Here is a 15,441-nt window from a genome sequence, read left to right on the forward strand (position 1 = left end):
TGCTTTGGATCAAAGCATCTTCTAAATGACTAAATATATTTGCAACGTAATATTTTTCTCCACCTTATTAATTTAAAACATTCAGACATCAGCCTTCTGATCAACAGATTTTCTTAAAGATCATGAAATGCATTTCAGCCGAGTAACCCTAAACTTTTATGTGTTCGAAAATATATATGTAAAATGATAAACAGAAGTTAAACTTACAGTGTTCGAGAGATGAGAGAGCGCTTTGATATGCAGCATTTCATCATATATGATCTCCAGATCTTCAGCGGTTCTTTGACCTGGCCTGTAGAGAGAAGTGAAAGCAAAATCAGAGAAAGAAAGAGGCATATTTAATACAACGACACTAGAGTAAAGACACTACGGGGTTACTCACGGTTTCCTGAGGATCATCCGCATGTGTGCATCAGGGCCGATCTGAGAGACGAAGAGAAGGGTCTCTTGCAGTTCCTCCTCAGCATCATGCTTCTCGTCGTCGCTAGGCAACACGCCATCCTCATCCTCATCATCAAGGAAACGATAAAAGAGGTACTTATCCTGAAAGTTCAGCTCGTGGTCGACTGCTCACAGGAAAGTAAAGGCAGATGAGAGTAAAACCATTGCTTTGGCGCAGTATGAAATGCTCACTTTTTGTTGTTTGAAGAGGTAGATGTGCGTACCGTGGTTTAAGACACCTTCCTCCAGAAGTACCTGCCACATTCCCACAGCATGACCTCGACTGTGAACACACGAGCTCTGCTGAAGCAGCCAGTCCACCAGCTCGGTGCCGACACAACACTGCCTGTAAAAAAACACACGAAATACAATTGTCAGCGTTCCGTCTGTCCCCGTGCCTGTTTTCTCCTGTGTTCCCCACGGACTCCATGTCCCATGATGCTTCCACACCTGCCGGTCATCAGCCACATCACTGGACACTATATATATATATATATATAGTATACTCAACCTGTTCCCTTGTCCATTGTTTTTGTTGTTTTGCTGGCTGGTTTATTTATTTTTTTGGACTTTTATTAAAAGTATTACTCTAGAAATCTTCCCTCGTTGTGGTTCCTAGCCGTTCCGTGATATACACACGTATGAGTCAATCAAAATGCAAAAAATAAATGCATACAAATATTTTGCATTGACAAAATAAAGCCTGTGTAAGGACACAAGGTTTTATTATTGTCAATTATTTTTGTGGTGATTATTAGACTTTATATTTATGGCAGTACAGTTAATTCTAATTCGAGCTATACATACTTTGTGCATAATTGTCATTTGATCACAATAATGAAGGCAAATTAAACGAATCAATCAAGAATGAAAAATACATTGATGTTCTTTGAGCAGAAATTCATTTCTCATTCCCTTCTTCGATTTACATGTTAACTATAATTCATACGAATGAAATGAACACAAGAAACCTGTAGGTTTTCAGATGATATTTTCTGTCTCTGATCATGTGAGGAGCTCTGGCCAGTATAGCGTTACGTAAGACTTTCTCTGCCTTCAGGATCTTTTCTGATGGGACCTAAAGTAAAATCCAAGAGAGAGACACACAAACAAGTATACAATGAAAAGCACACTCTCGTGTGGTACACACACCTACGCTGGTGTGAATAACATAAAGGAGCCTCAGTCAGCAGATTGTGTTTGAAATTCAATGAGCACATTACGCACCATCAGCCTAACATTGTGTGAACAGGTTGACCATAGCCTGCGGTCTTGAGTTACCATCAAATGACCATCCAAACAAACACAACGTTCTCAGGAAAACGCGCATTTAATGTTTAAAGCAAACTCAATACACGGCACAGTTAAAGCTTTGTGCCAAGATCACATTAATTTCTGAATAAAATGAATAATTTATACGGGGACGAAAATCTGGATCTGAAAATCATACCTTGTTGAGGTTCTTTGACATAAAATTAAGAGGGTCTGTGTTGTCCTTGTTCGGCATCCCTGTTTAAAAAAAGAAAGAGAGATCGCTGAGAAATAGGCCAGAAGGACCACGTATGTCCTGGCCGTTTTATGTGTCCTCACTGTCATTTGCAGTGCCACTATCCATGGCTCCGTACGGCGGGGCGAGAAGCGCGGCCATGCACTGTCTGTATTTCTGCAACACACACAAAACATCATCATGAATTCATTTTGAATTCAGGTGAACTGCCTCTACATCCTGGTGACAGCCGCACACATTCAAGGCTTCTCTACCTGGGCACCATTGTGAATATTCATGTTTTTATTCTTTTTTTCTCCACATCACCATGGTGATGTGTTACGAGGTGATTCATGGAGGGGATTCACAGATACCCGTCTGATATCTCACCTAAAGTTCAAACACACACGTTATCCTGCACCTGTTTCACATCTTTCCAAAATGGCCGAAGGATGACTCATTCATACCGTGTGAATGATGTTAAAAGCATCACACCATCATTTCCTTTATTTTCTTAATCAAATCAGAATCGAGTTTCTTGCTGGAATTAAGAGAATAAAATGTTTTTTTAGTAACTTTTAAGGCGTTCAAAATCAATGAAATAAACTTTATATATTGAGAAAATATAAGGAAAAGTAAACCTGAGTGACTCGAATATTTATTTTAGAACTCACCAGATATATTAAGGGTATATACATGTTTTATTTGTTAATTAAAAACGTATTTATTTTCATTAAATTCACTTGAATAATACATATAAATACTTTCAGAGAAATTATCGGTTGGATTTCTAATCAATAAAGTTGTTTATTTTTGTGATATTAACTAAGGCTCTGAATCATTTTTTAGACTCAATTATGTAATATTTGATTTATTATACATTCCATAAGTTAATAATATTATGCAAACATATATTTTTATTGTTGTGTTCGTAATCTTTTGCAAAATGTTCCCCCGCTTTATTTCCCTATACTGTGTTTTTAAGATAAAACACAATTTGGCACATACAGTACAGAATCTTTCAAGAATCGTTCAAACTAAGCCATAATCTTAAAATCCGATATTTAATTTGGTTTAAAAGTGGTGCTTTGCCCTTTTAAACAGCATGCCAGCCTTGTTAGCATATTAGAACTGGTGTAACCCCAGCAGGATCCTTCAACACATGCTGAGGGATTGAGATCCTCCGAGCGCTCTCATACACACACAATGAACCTTAAATAACAGTTTAAGGTCTCAGATGAAACCTGACCATATTATTTTTGCCAAATAAATCTGCTTATAAAATGACGTGTGTATAGGAATTGTAGCTTATAGCCATTAAGGCACCGTTTCTGACCAGCTTTGCCCCATTCACACAAATGCACATTGTATACACGGTTCCTTCCTGTTTCCTGAATCTTACACAAAAGGCCAAGTCACTTTTTCCTAACATCTCCCAACCCCGGCACACACGCGGGGAATAATACATTGTTCAGTCTTCCAGCTGGCCGTCTTCATGTAGGTTAAGTAATTCAGCGAGGATTATGTCATTAAGAGCACATAAGCACACGGAGCAAGTGTATTTCCTCGCCGGGTGCCAGGTCTGGCAGTGCCCCCTGCTGCCTGACCCCGAGAGCGAGCCCTCAACATTCAACTCACATCCACAAGCACATAACAGCTGATATCCACCTCAGACACAGGCTCTCTATACCCCATCATTCACATCGAGAAATAATAAATAATCAATATAAATAATCTACACTATAAAAAAGTATATAGTAAACAACACTGTACTTCACAAAAATTCTTATTTCTGTCAATATGAATTGTTTAAGCATAACTAACTTGGTGTGGTTTAAAGTAAAATATTTATGTGTATATATATATCATATATTTTAAAAATGTTTTTGTTGTTTTCACATGAGAAATAAGAACAGTAATAAAACAGCGAAAAACTTGTGTACGATACTATGCTAAACATAAATCTAATATTATAATAAATAATCTAATAACATTACAGTATAAAACTGTGTTTGGAAATAACAAAAGATGCTGAGCCTATGAGACTCACCCTGGTTTTGTGTCTCCAGCTGTGAATCCCTGCAGACGTGATTCTTGACTACATGTACTTCCTAAAGACTAAATGTAAATGTAAACTTCCCAGCACCATCCAACAAAACCCACTTTTATCTTTTCCAGTCCGACGCACACGTACATCAACACAAACACGTGCCGCCTTCCGCTCCTGTCACACACAGTAATGTACGCATGATGTTCCAGCGCTCCGGCTGGGCATCCGACTGGACTTTAGTGGCCGTTGCCAGGCAATAGCCGTAGCCAATCAGAGAGCTGCGTTTGCTCAATTCACCCTCTTCCGTAGAGCTACATCTAATAGAGAGAGTGAGAGAGACTTTGGGCTGCTAAAAGGCTCTCAAAAGCTTCGGTCCTCATCAATTATTAAAGCTGTTAAATCGTATTTACACTGAATAGACAGCTGTGTGTGTGCGTGCGTGTGTCCTGCAGCAGTAGTGATATCACCTTCATCACATCTGGGAGGTGGTCTGTCTGTCTTTGTAAAAGTGTGTTTGTTGGAAAACCTTTTTCGAAATGCATGAATGCAGCCTGGTTCCATTATTTTACTATAGTTCAGTGTTTCGGGTTTTATTTGTAGTAAAACCATAGTAATTACAAATTCACTATGCTCTCAACACAAAAACCACAGTTTAACTATGATATTTGTAGTTAATACAAATGGTTATCTGCCAAAAAAAACATGGTTACTACACTTTTACACCAATAAACTTAACAGGGAAAATAACCTTTCCGTGTAATAATGATATAATGTTATGTTATTAAACTATGACTATTTGTTGTATCCTCTTTCTGACCTTCATACCGTTGCTTTGCTTTTGATAAAAAAAACCCCTCTTTGGATGGGAAACAAGAAACAGCACTTATTCACGAGCTGTGGGTTTCACTATCCGGATGGATGTCTCATGACCCCATTAAAAAGAAAACGTACCCCCCTCTTTAGTACAACCCTTTTCTTCCCATTCATTGATGTCGTCTAGACCAAAACTATAGTGAATATGTGACAGTAAACAGTGCTGGGTGAAAATGGGTAACTAAATTCAATAAGGAATATCTTTGAATTTTTAAGCAATCTTATTAAAGTTGCTTATGATGTACTTGCATTATATACTTTCAACTGTTCTATATAAAACAATATTGAATTTAAAATCTTCATTTTGATACAAAGTAAGAAGTAAGAATGCAATTAAAAAGTCATTTGTAATTTACTACTTTTGTGATGTAAGTCCAAATGCTCTGTAACTGGTTGTACGAACACATTTTTATCCAAACATGACTTACTGTACACTTGGAGACTGACTACATCTAAAGCTATTGGAGGCTTGAAGTGAACCAGCCGTCTGATGGACATCTGAAGCGATCAATCACAGTTTGTTTGGGGCGGGGTTATCCGAGATAACAGACGGAAAGTTAAAATAAATGGACAGATTGAGTCGGCAAAATCTTTTCAACAGTAGTTTGACTCTCAGCATATGAAATGAAAAACAAAAAACTAACCCTCTCTCTTTCTCTCAACAGGTATTTGTCTGGCCCTTGCTGAAACTAGTAACTTTGAAATAGCACCTATTGTTTTATTGCTTAGTATGACGTATTGCTTATTGCTCCCTGAACTCTCTGCAAGTCGCTTTGGATAAAAGCATCTGTTAAATGACTTCTGAGATTAGACAATTCTCACTGTTTTCCTCATATTTTGGTCATTATGATATTACTTCCTTTTAAATAATGTGAGGTATCATTTATAAATGATAAAAATCTCTTAAATGAGTTTTCACAGGGTATACTTTATACTTAAAGCGTACAATATAAACAGACTGTGTTGGCACGTAGCGTAGAGTTGTGTATACACATACAGTATAATAAAGGAGGCCGTTGACTTTGTTGGTAATGTTTACATTTATTATTAACATTACGCGAATGCTTTGAAATGGAAAACACACACGCATCCGCACGCACACATACACACACACACACACACACACACACACAAATACTCTATATCAACTCTGTCACTCTGCCTCTCATTCACACACACACAGTCATATACAGACAAAACATTCTCTCATGAGCACTCGTCTGAAAACAAGAGGGAGACAAAGCTCAAAGAAAGAGAGAGAGAGAGAGAGAGAGAGAGAGAGAGAGAGAGAGAGACCTTCACCCGGATTGTTCCATTGAAGCAATAGAGACTGATACATATTTGATGTTGCATGTCTGCTTTAGTGCATCATAATAACACATAATAACACAAAACCCTTTCCGTCTATGCCGCTGCGTGTGTGTGTGTGTGTGACATGCAACAGAAATAAAGCACATATGCTCATTGGAAAGCTGATGAGACTTGATGCTGAAACTATTTACACAAGCAGTGTTAACAACAGAAGCCGGACGCCCTCGGTGTCTATACACACACTGAGTCACAATCACCTCCTGTTAAATCCTTAAAGAGGTCACAAATAACCAGCATATTGAAGTCATAGCTGCACCGAACCTCCACTCCAAGCCATTTGTGATTTATTCTCATTTCATTAAAGCAACCAATACGACCTTTTCCAGGACGCGTAGCAAGCAGAAGCATACACAGAGATCAAAACACCTTCATGCACAAAATGCATCTTCAAAGTGTCTTTGTAAAGCATATCAGCCAACACACTTCTGGTATACTGAGGATTGAGAGCCATGATAAACCCTTTATGTCATTAAATAAAGCCGTATAGCTTTAAAATCCCAATACATCTTTTCTCGACTCAAATGCACACGACGAACTTCAAAGACCAATGCATGACTCTTAAATCTATTAGCGCACAGACTGGCTTACACTCACAGCCAGTAGCGGCTCCAGACAATTTTGATTGGGGGGTCAATGGGGGGTCCTGGTCATTTAAAGGGGGGTCTCATGAAAACCAACAGAAAATACAGTGGACACGGGTAATAACTGCATATTAATGCTATAAACAAATAAAACAACACAGCATATCAACTACTTTGTTTTTAATTAATTAATCAATTGTAGTTTGCAAACAATATGCTCGAACTTTAATTGCCATATCCACACCCAGTGCCGCTGCTAGTCATATTGGTGCCCTGAGCATAATTCCATTATGATGCCTCCCCCCACCCTGAAATTTGCCAGTTTAACTTTTTATTACCAAACATATAACTCAATACCAATAACACAATAGCAGCATCGCAGTATAAAACCTAGGAACACTAAATAGAGAAAGTAAAATCTTCACAGCTTTGCTGACTTTGTCAAACATATGTAGAATAGCCAACACACACTACACATTTGAAAGTGCAAACTTTTCTTCAGTAAACAGAATTAGTAGCAGCACATCCACATTTCCCGAATTTAAGTTAATTAAACATGGACATACCTGCATGTGATGCACGGTCATCATCTCGCAGTTTCTTCTTCTTTCTTTTCTCTGATCCTGACTCCTAATGTCTTTTCGGGGCCATTTCCAAATAAGTTGCCTAGACTACCGTCTGTCACACTGCGTCAGGCGGACGCGCCATCAACCGGCGCTGCCGTGCGGACCGTACATGGGCGGGTGGTGGTGATATGGGATTGTTCGGCCGTGTTTTTTTACATATACATGGCTAAAATGTGCCCGCCTAATCATTTTTCTATAGCCTAATTAAATAATATTAGATTTGAAAAAATGTTTTTCATTATGCTATTTTGGTGTCGCCTCAGCACTTAACTTGGCGTTAAGTTAACGTCACACGTCACTTAAAATGCAAACATAATAGCTCATTTGCATAGCCCGTCCTTTTCTAGGTTGCGGGCTCTACGGCAAGTTAATGGTTAATTTGACTGCAGTGAATGATGTTTAATACTTTAGGGGAAAATCTTGGTATTAAAAAATGAACAATACATTTCTGACGTTATAATTAGCTATTAATGTTACCTGTCTACAATACTTTGTTCTCCATGCTCTGGTGATGCTTCCAACAAACAATCAAGTTGTGAATTTATGCGATCCCTTATTGCAGATAGGCGTCTTCTAAAATAATGATTAGGTTCTGTAGACATAATAAGAATGAATTGAACTCCTGACTTTATTTTAAATCAATCCCTTTGACCCGCGCTTTTGCAAAACTGGATGCTCCGACTTGCCGTAGAGCCCACAACCTAGAAAAGGACGGGCTATGCAAATGAGCTATTACGTTTGCATTTTGAGTGACGTGTGACGTTAACTTAACGCCAATCGGCGTGCGGCGTTATTTAAACGCGTGGCGGCGTGTGACGTTAGTTTAGCGTCAAGCGGCGTTTATTTAACGCCTGGCGGCGTTAAGAAATCGGCGTTTCAATATTAATACGGCGATTAAAAGCACGCGTTTTCTGACCCTGTTGGCTTTCCATAACAGCGCGTGGTAGCGGCGGCGTTTGCCACACCCATGACAGAAAACATATTTACAATCCAAACGAACTAAGCGTGTATGATTTAAATTGAGCCTGTCTTGGTTTCTCGGCTGGGCAATGGATTAAATCCCCAGTTAAATCCTCTCCGCCGTCAGGATTCCCACCATCTGTGCCCGCTGTAGCGCTCGATGAGGCGCAATTTCTTTCCATCTGCTCACCTGTCTCCTCCGCCCTTTTTTAGGTATGACAAAACGATCCATTTTTAGCTTCAAGAAAAGTGCGTAGCAGCTCTTGCGGTCGCGCGACAGCGCCTTGAACGCAATGACGCAAGACGCAGCGGCAGCGGCAGCAACGTTCATAGGGCGTCGCATTGATTCTGATGTTTATATTTTTTTATATGTCGATTAAATTATTAATTATTATTGTTCTGCGTAGTTTGAAGAGAACGATTTTTAAATCTTTATCCCGGATATATATTTTAATATATATCAAATATTTTTTAATCAGGAAGGGGTGGGGGGTCTAATGGGGGGTCAAGGCGTTTTTTGGAAGGGTCTTGAGACCCCCCCTGGCGCCGCCACTGCTCACAGCGTACACACACACACACACACATTCACACTTTAGTAGCGTTGGAATCGCAGACCAGCTTTTTAAGATTCTGTGACGGACAGTTTGAGGAGAAATGCCATATGACTGCAATGATCAGACCAGAGGACCAGTCGAGCCGATAACACATCAGAGAGTGCCCTCTGGTGGTCCTGATGGGTGACCGTCACACCATTTGAGTCATTTCTTATGTCAGACATAGTGAATTGAACTTAATTTTTATACTTTAATACTTTGATTTCGTAATAGTTATTTATTTAGATATCTTTATTTACATTTTTTAATGATTTATTGTTTTATATTATTATTTACATTTACGCATTTGGCAGATGCTTTTTTCCAAAGCGACTTACATTGCAGTATATTATACGTTTGTATTTGAGTATATGCAATCCCTGAGAACCCATGACCTTTGCGTTGCTAGCGCCATCTTGACCACACCCCATCTCCTGAACCACACACACTCCCCCCCGCACAGATGTATCTAAAAATGACAAATTAAAAGACAGTTACCCTTCTTTCTGATTGGCTAAAACGTGAAGGGTGAAAAAAGAAAAAAGAGAGAATAGGATAAGCGGGGCATGTAGATTGATGGCCTGGAATGGGAAGTGTCCTGGGGGTGACATCCCTGACGCCCCTTTGTGGCGTAACATGGGCCGGGGACTTCTGCCCACTTCTATCATGGCCACGGGGGAACAGAGGCAACATTACAACCATGTCATTTTTGTATTACTCCTCCCATCCTTCTTTTATCTGTTGTATACTTAATTATTGTTGTTGTCTTCATTTTCAGTATTATACATTTCTAACCTTTTTACAGTTCAGAATACACCTCGCTAACACACACACACACCCTTACTAGGCACACACAAAACTAATGATATGACAATGTTATACAGCAAATCGAATGAAAACAACAGCAGGCAAACAAACCTCCCACAGGCTCTTGAACTCCCTCTGTTCGATGCGCAGCAGTTCGCTGTTTTCTCGGCTGACGATGGTGGCATGCCGGGGGGTGTTATCCAGGATCGACTCTCCAAACGCCGCCCCTACCCCTAAAGTACAGATTGTTACAGCGTCCTGTTGAACAAGGAAAAGAAAGAGACTTCACTTGATAGAATTAGACGGACAATCATATAGATTTATAAAGTTCTCCAGCGTTCCACAGAGATTCAGATCTTGTTGTTGATAGCACCTTATTCTGCCAGCTAAGCAGGAAACAGGCATGACATCTTTGTGAGCTAATTATAGAATCTTAATGATCTTTATGTAAATGTATGCATACGGTATACGAGCATCTGCTCGGTGAGGTTGAAAAACATCATCGCTCGAAACAAAAGCACATTTGTGCATGAATCATATATGAACACATTTGCTTTTGTCATAGTTTTGCATTTGACACTCATTTTGTAAGAGCAGCGTGATAATGGACGATTGCCACACCATAAAATTAAAGCAATAACCATTGCAATAGCATTGAAGAAAGAGGAATTTTCACATACATGCATCAATGTGAGCAACACCCAACGCTGCAGAACATTACACAGTGTTGTAAAAACAAGTGTCTAAAATAACATGACATCATGAGTCAGTTAGCAAATCTGCAGGAAATTCTTTGTAAGCACAACTCAGTCTCTTATATGTTAATGATAAACGTAAAAATAGGGCTGTCAAACGTTTAATCGTGATTAATCACATCCAGAACAAATGTTTGTTTTTACATAATCTATATTGTGCATATTCATTTTGGATTTATAAATACAAAAACTTACCCATACATGTATATATATTTAGGAAATATTTGGATTTATTAATATTTAACAATAATTGAAATGTTTAAAAATATTTTTTTATGTATATGCATGTATGTTTATGTGTTTATAAATACAAAATGAAGATGCACAGTACACAGAACATTCATATTATCTAAAGACAAACTTTTATTCTGGATGCGATTCATTGTTTGACAGCCCTAAAATATAATATAACGCTCAGAGCGCATGAAAGCTTGGTTCTGTTTTACCTATTAATTTTGTCTCAGGTGTTTCTCCTAAAATAAAAATAGAAACTAGATGTTAGAGGACACTCTCCCGTGTCTAATTCCTTTCCTAGCTTCCTCAAACCACATGAAAACATGATTCGGTCCCATCTGACGTTTGCTGTAGAGATTTTCGATTGTTGTGTCCCTGAAACATCCGAGGCAATGCTCTGAATGGAGGATTTATCTCTTTGCGCAGGAATAGGGAAAATCTCTGGTGCTTCTGGGTATTAAATGCAATTTAGACTCAATTGACAATAATGGACTGAAGGGATTTCTTTTTTTATTGCTTTATTATGTGAATTAGATCAATGCACCATGTAGAATTTTCCATTTTTTTAACAGATCTTTAATGGATCTGTTTTACTGGAAAGACGACTGTTGATCATTTAAGTATAGCGCTTTGAAAAGTTTCCTCAAACACTTATTTTAGTCTGAGACTGTAGGCTTAAACCTTGTCTGTGTAAAAATAAGTTTTAATAGACACATGTAAGACGACATGAGCTAAGTCTCAATATGATTCGGTTGAAGCATTACAGAAAATGCTTTTATAATACACAAATAAAAGGTTCCTCTTAGTCGGTTTTAAACAGAACAGTAAACATGCAGCATGCAGACTAATGTTGTACACGATCCTGGTTCGGTTTACCTGATGGTTGGCCGTCTCCGACACCTTCACATCCAGTGAACCAGACAGAACCGCATACCAGCTGGTACCAATATCACCCTGTCGATACACTGTGGCCAAACAAACAGAGTTTATATTTCAGAAAGTATCTTTTATTTTTCAATGTCAAGACAATTTTACATTGTTTCATTACAAAATCTCATGGCAATTCATTCGTTCAACTTTTTTACAAGGTGGCTAATTCATATGAATGAGTAAAATCCTATTTGTACTTTTAAGTAATTACGATCCAGTGATGGTTTAATAAATGAAAGCTTGTTTTTGTACAATTCATATCACACAAATGTAATGATTTAGCCACCTTGTGAAATAGTAATGATGTAGAACTTCACTGCAAAACAAACGATGCACTGTCCGTAGCCAACTCAAGAATCCCACACTGTGAAAAGATATTTTGCACGGATCAAATCCAAATAAGAAAAAGAGAAACAACCCCGCAATACAAAACTACATCAGGTTCTTACAGGTGATGCCTTTCTCCAGGTATTCATAGAAGCCACACATGCAGATCTGCTGCAGCAGGTTGGTGTGAAACCTCTCGAAGGCTTTGACCCCCTTCAGTCGAGCCAGAATGATGTCCACGTCCTCCCCTGAGCGTTCTGATGGCCTGCCAAACACACAAAGACATGCTATGCCTGGATAGACACACGTGACCTCCAAGACAATCCTGAAGTTGTCACAATGCATGTGACCGGGATGTCATGTTGGTATTCGAAACAGGCGTAACACAAATAAAGTTGGGTCTGTTTGGAATGCACCAGTATCGACATTGTACTATCTGCTTACATGGAAACGAAACATTTTGGTCTTTAGATGTGGCCAGCGTAGAAAACATTTCATAAAAGAAGTGCTCGGGTTGGACTGACTCAATTTGTTCAGTTATTAGGCTTGTTTTCCATTACGCTTTTTAATACTAAATCGATCAGGATTAAACATCATTTTATTATAATAAAATAATAGGTTAAAGCAGGCCGGATCATCATTTTGCGTCATGGCATATGACGGATTGAGATATTGTAGATGATAATGAAGAGTTTGTTGTTGTTCTCGCTGTGTATATAAAGTAATGCTTCTCATATGTGTGTGTCCATGCATTTCGCTTAGCTTAACAAAGTCAGCGTACTCCTTCTGGGCAAGAACTTCTTGTTGCCATGGAGATAATAACTTCAAATGGGGAAATTAAAACGGCAATAAGACGAGACTTAATCATGAACTCATTTTACCAAACCTTTTCCAGGTAGTGCGAGAACTAAAAGAGCCAAAATAATCATTTATTCACCTCGTTTTATTACAAACCTGTACGAGTTTCTCTCTTATGCAGAAGAACAAAAGAAGATATTTTGAAGAACGTTGACAACCACACAACACTGACCCCCATTGACTTCCATTGTATGGACCAAAACCACAGAGACATTTCTCTAAATATCTTCTTTTGTGTTGCAGAAGAAAGTGTCACAGGTTTTGAACCAACCGAGGATGAATAAATTATGACCTACATACAGTATATTACCCTCATATCATTTTTGGAGCACCGAGAAAATCTGTAAATAAGTAAATAAAAACCCCATATGATACAGACCGGTCTCTGTGCTCTTCTGGATGTGTTGCGATTCAGTGAAGTGGAAACACATGACCCGCATATATCCAGCGGCGCTGTGGGTACTGTGAGTGGACACTGTATTACAGTATAGCCGCAGGAGCAAAGCTATGTCTGTCTCTCTCGCTGTTTTTTAAATCCATTTCCTGACAATTTCACTGTGAAGACCCCCCCCCCCCCCTTTGAAAGAGAACCTTCCCCTTTGGTTCTGTAGAAAAGCGGTTATTCCAAAAAAGGAAAATCTGACATCATAGACGGAGCTTTAGTGGCATTACAAACATCAGTGCTGTTATTTTTCCATGATGTCCGAAAGAGGAATGGTTCAAAATTTGCATGCGACTATTTTCGGTGCCATCTAACAATGAACACGGCAGGGCAAAATCTGGCCTGCACGTCACAGCTATTACGTGGCTTCACGAGGCATGAAATATAGATAAATGGAAGTCAAATGGACTACAAAAAAAAAGCTTTGGTCACCGTGAACTGTGCATGAAAAAGCTATGTGAGGATTCCTAAACGGTTCTTCTTTTGTGCTTCCCGAATAAAGAGTCATACCGGTTTGATAGACGAGGAGTGTGTGCACTTGTGCAAAACAAGTACCATTTTTATATTCATGAGAAGCACAAACCCAAGCGCAAACTCGAAGTATCGATGGAGCCTGCACATTGGGTTTAGGTCGGATAGAGCACTCTCTTGAAATCAGACACATCAAACTCTCATTTTCAACAAAGTAACCAAGATTGAACTCTCGGTCAGAATAGAGAATATTCATGGTGTGATGTGTAGAAACTGTGCGGTATCATCCAACATTGCAGTGCGTTTCTGAACATGTGTGCGCTTTTATTGATTCCCAGAGTGTTTCTCTCATGTTAAAAGAGTGTCAGCGAGACTACAGATATCCTTAAGAAGCATTAAATTGATCGGCATAAAGAGATTTTAATAGTCCATTAAAAACATCAGCCTCTGGAAAGCCATCACGCCCAGTAAGGTGATCTCACTTTTCCCTCCCATCGCCATGGTAACCTGCAGGGATGTGTCTGGGCTAGGAGGGGCTGTGATTCAAAGTAAGAGATATTCTCGGTGAAGATCAATAACTTAACTGGAGACCTAATGCTTTGTAAACTAAGAGTGGTTTATGTTTAGAACAACACAACTTTGCAAGCCTCCGGGTTCACTGACAGGTTAACTCATCCTTTTTGTAATTCATCGGGTTTGCAATCACACAGACATAGACACAAACACACAACACAGTTCGATAATGCAACATCCGTTCTTCCACAAAATAATAAAAAACACACAAAGACACCACAGAGCAAAGGGCGCACATGCATGACCAAGCCGGCAAAATCGTTCATTCAAATCCTGTCTTTCGTTCATCTTAACGATCTCATCTCTTTCACTACTTATAAAATGAAATGCTTATATGAGACATCAATTGAAATGTGCGCACTGAATGTACATTTAACACGACCAGTTGGATGCAGGTGATGCACCGCGGATGCGGGATGGGGAATCGCGCATTCGGCTACAGTCACCTTGTTGCAGGACATTGAAATAAACAGACCTAAAATCGCTTTTGTGTGATCTCATTTGTCTATCTCACCTCTTATCCAGGCAGATAATCCACTCGGAGGAGGCCACGGACTGCGCTGAGGCGTGCACCGCCACCATCTTCGGCTCCACCGGTGTGCTTCGTGTTCGGATCGCAGATTCCCACCGATTGAGCGCATCAGCATCGGGTATCGTTCCTCTCCCTCCCTCCCTCCTCGCCTCTGTCGTCAACTGGATCTCAATAGCGTGCACGCGTCGTCACGACGCCACGCACGACGACCTTTTACAAGCGCACATGTCCGTTCGGATCAGCATCATCTCGCGCAGAAGCCTTGGCGAGTTCATATAACGCTTTAGCTGGAGGGAAGTGATGGGATGGTAAAATCTCTGAGAAGAAAGTGTTGCTGTAGTGTGTGTAACGGGAGACGTTTCTGTTAGATAAAGGATTTTAACATCGATTCACCTGACACGGCGTTCTGACATACGTGGTGCTGATGCGGCTGCCATGGTGACGGGAGCACGGATGCTGCATCAACACTAACAGTGATGTGCTCTCAAGGCACCTTGTATACGTCAGAAAAGATTTGACTACGATGGAAAA

At 39.5% G+C, this 15,441-nt stretch overlaps 1 protein-coding gene across 1 annotated transcript; it reads right to left on the minus strand.

The window, feature by feature from the left end:
- Positions 1-378: 378 nt before the first annotated feature.
- Positions 379-15,023, minus strand: rapgef4b (Rap guanine nucleotide exchange factor 4b; the record flags this gene model as incomplete). Its single annotated transcript, XM_079461176.1, has 9 exons — positions 14,893-15,023; positions 12,157-12,299; positions 11,654-11,742; positions 9,900-10,046; positions 2,032-2,104; positions 1,892-1,950; positions 1,413-1,519; positions 666-787; positions 379-566 (listed from the first exon to the last, which is right to left on the minus strand). Exons 1-9 carry the CDS (start codon positions 14,958-14,960, stop codon positions 379-381), a joined length of 996 nt encoding a protein of 331 aa, XP_079317302.1. The 5' UTR covers positions 14,961-15,023.
- Between the last annotated feature and the right edge of the window lie 418 nt (positions 15,024-15,441).

Source organism: Barbatula barbatula, assembly GCF_947034865.1.
Source record: "Barbatula barbatula genome assembly, chromosome: 7".
Lineage (NCBI taxonomy): Eukaryota > Metazoa > Chordata > Actinopteri > Cypriniformes > Nemacheilidae > Barbatula > Barbatula barbatula.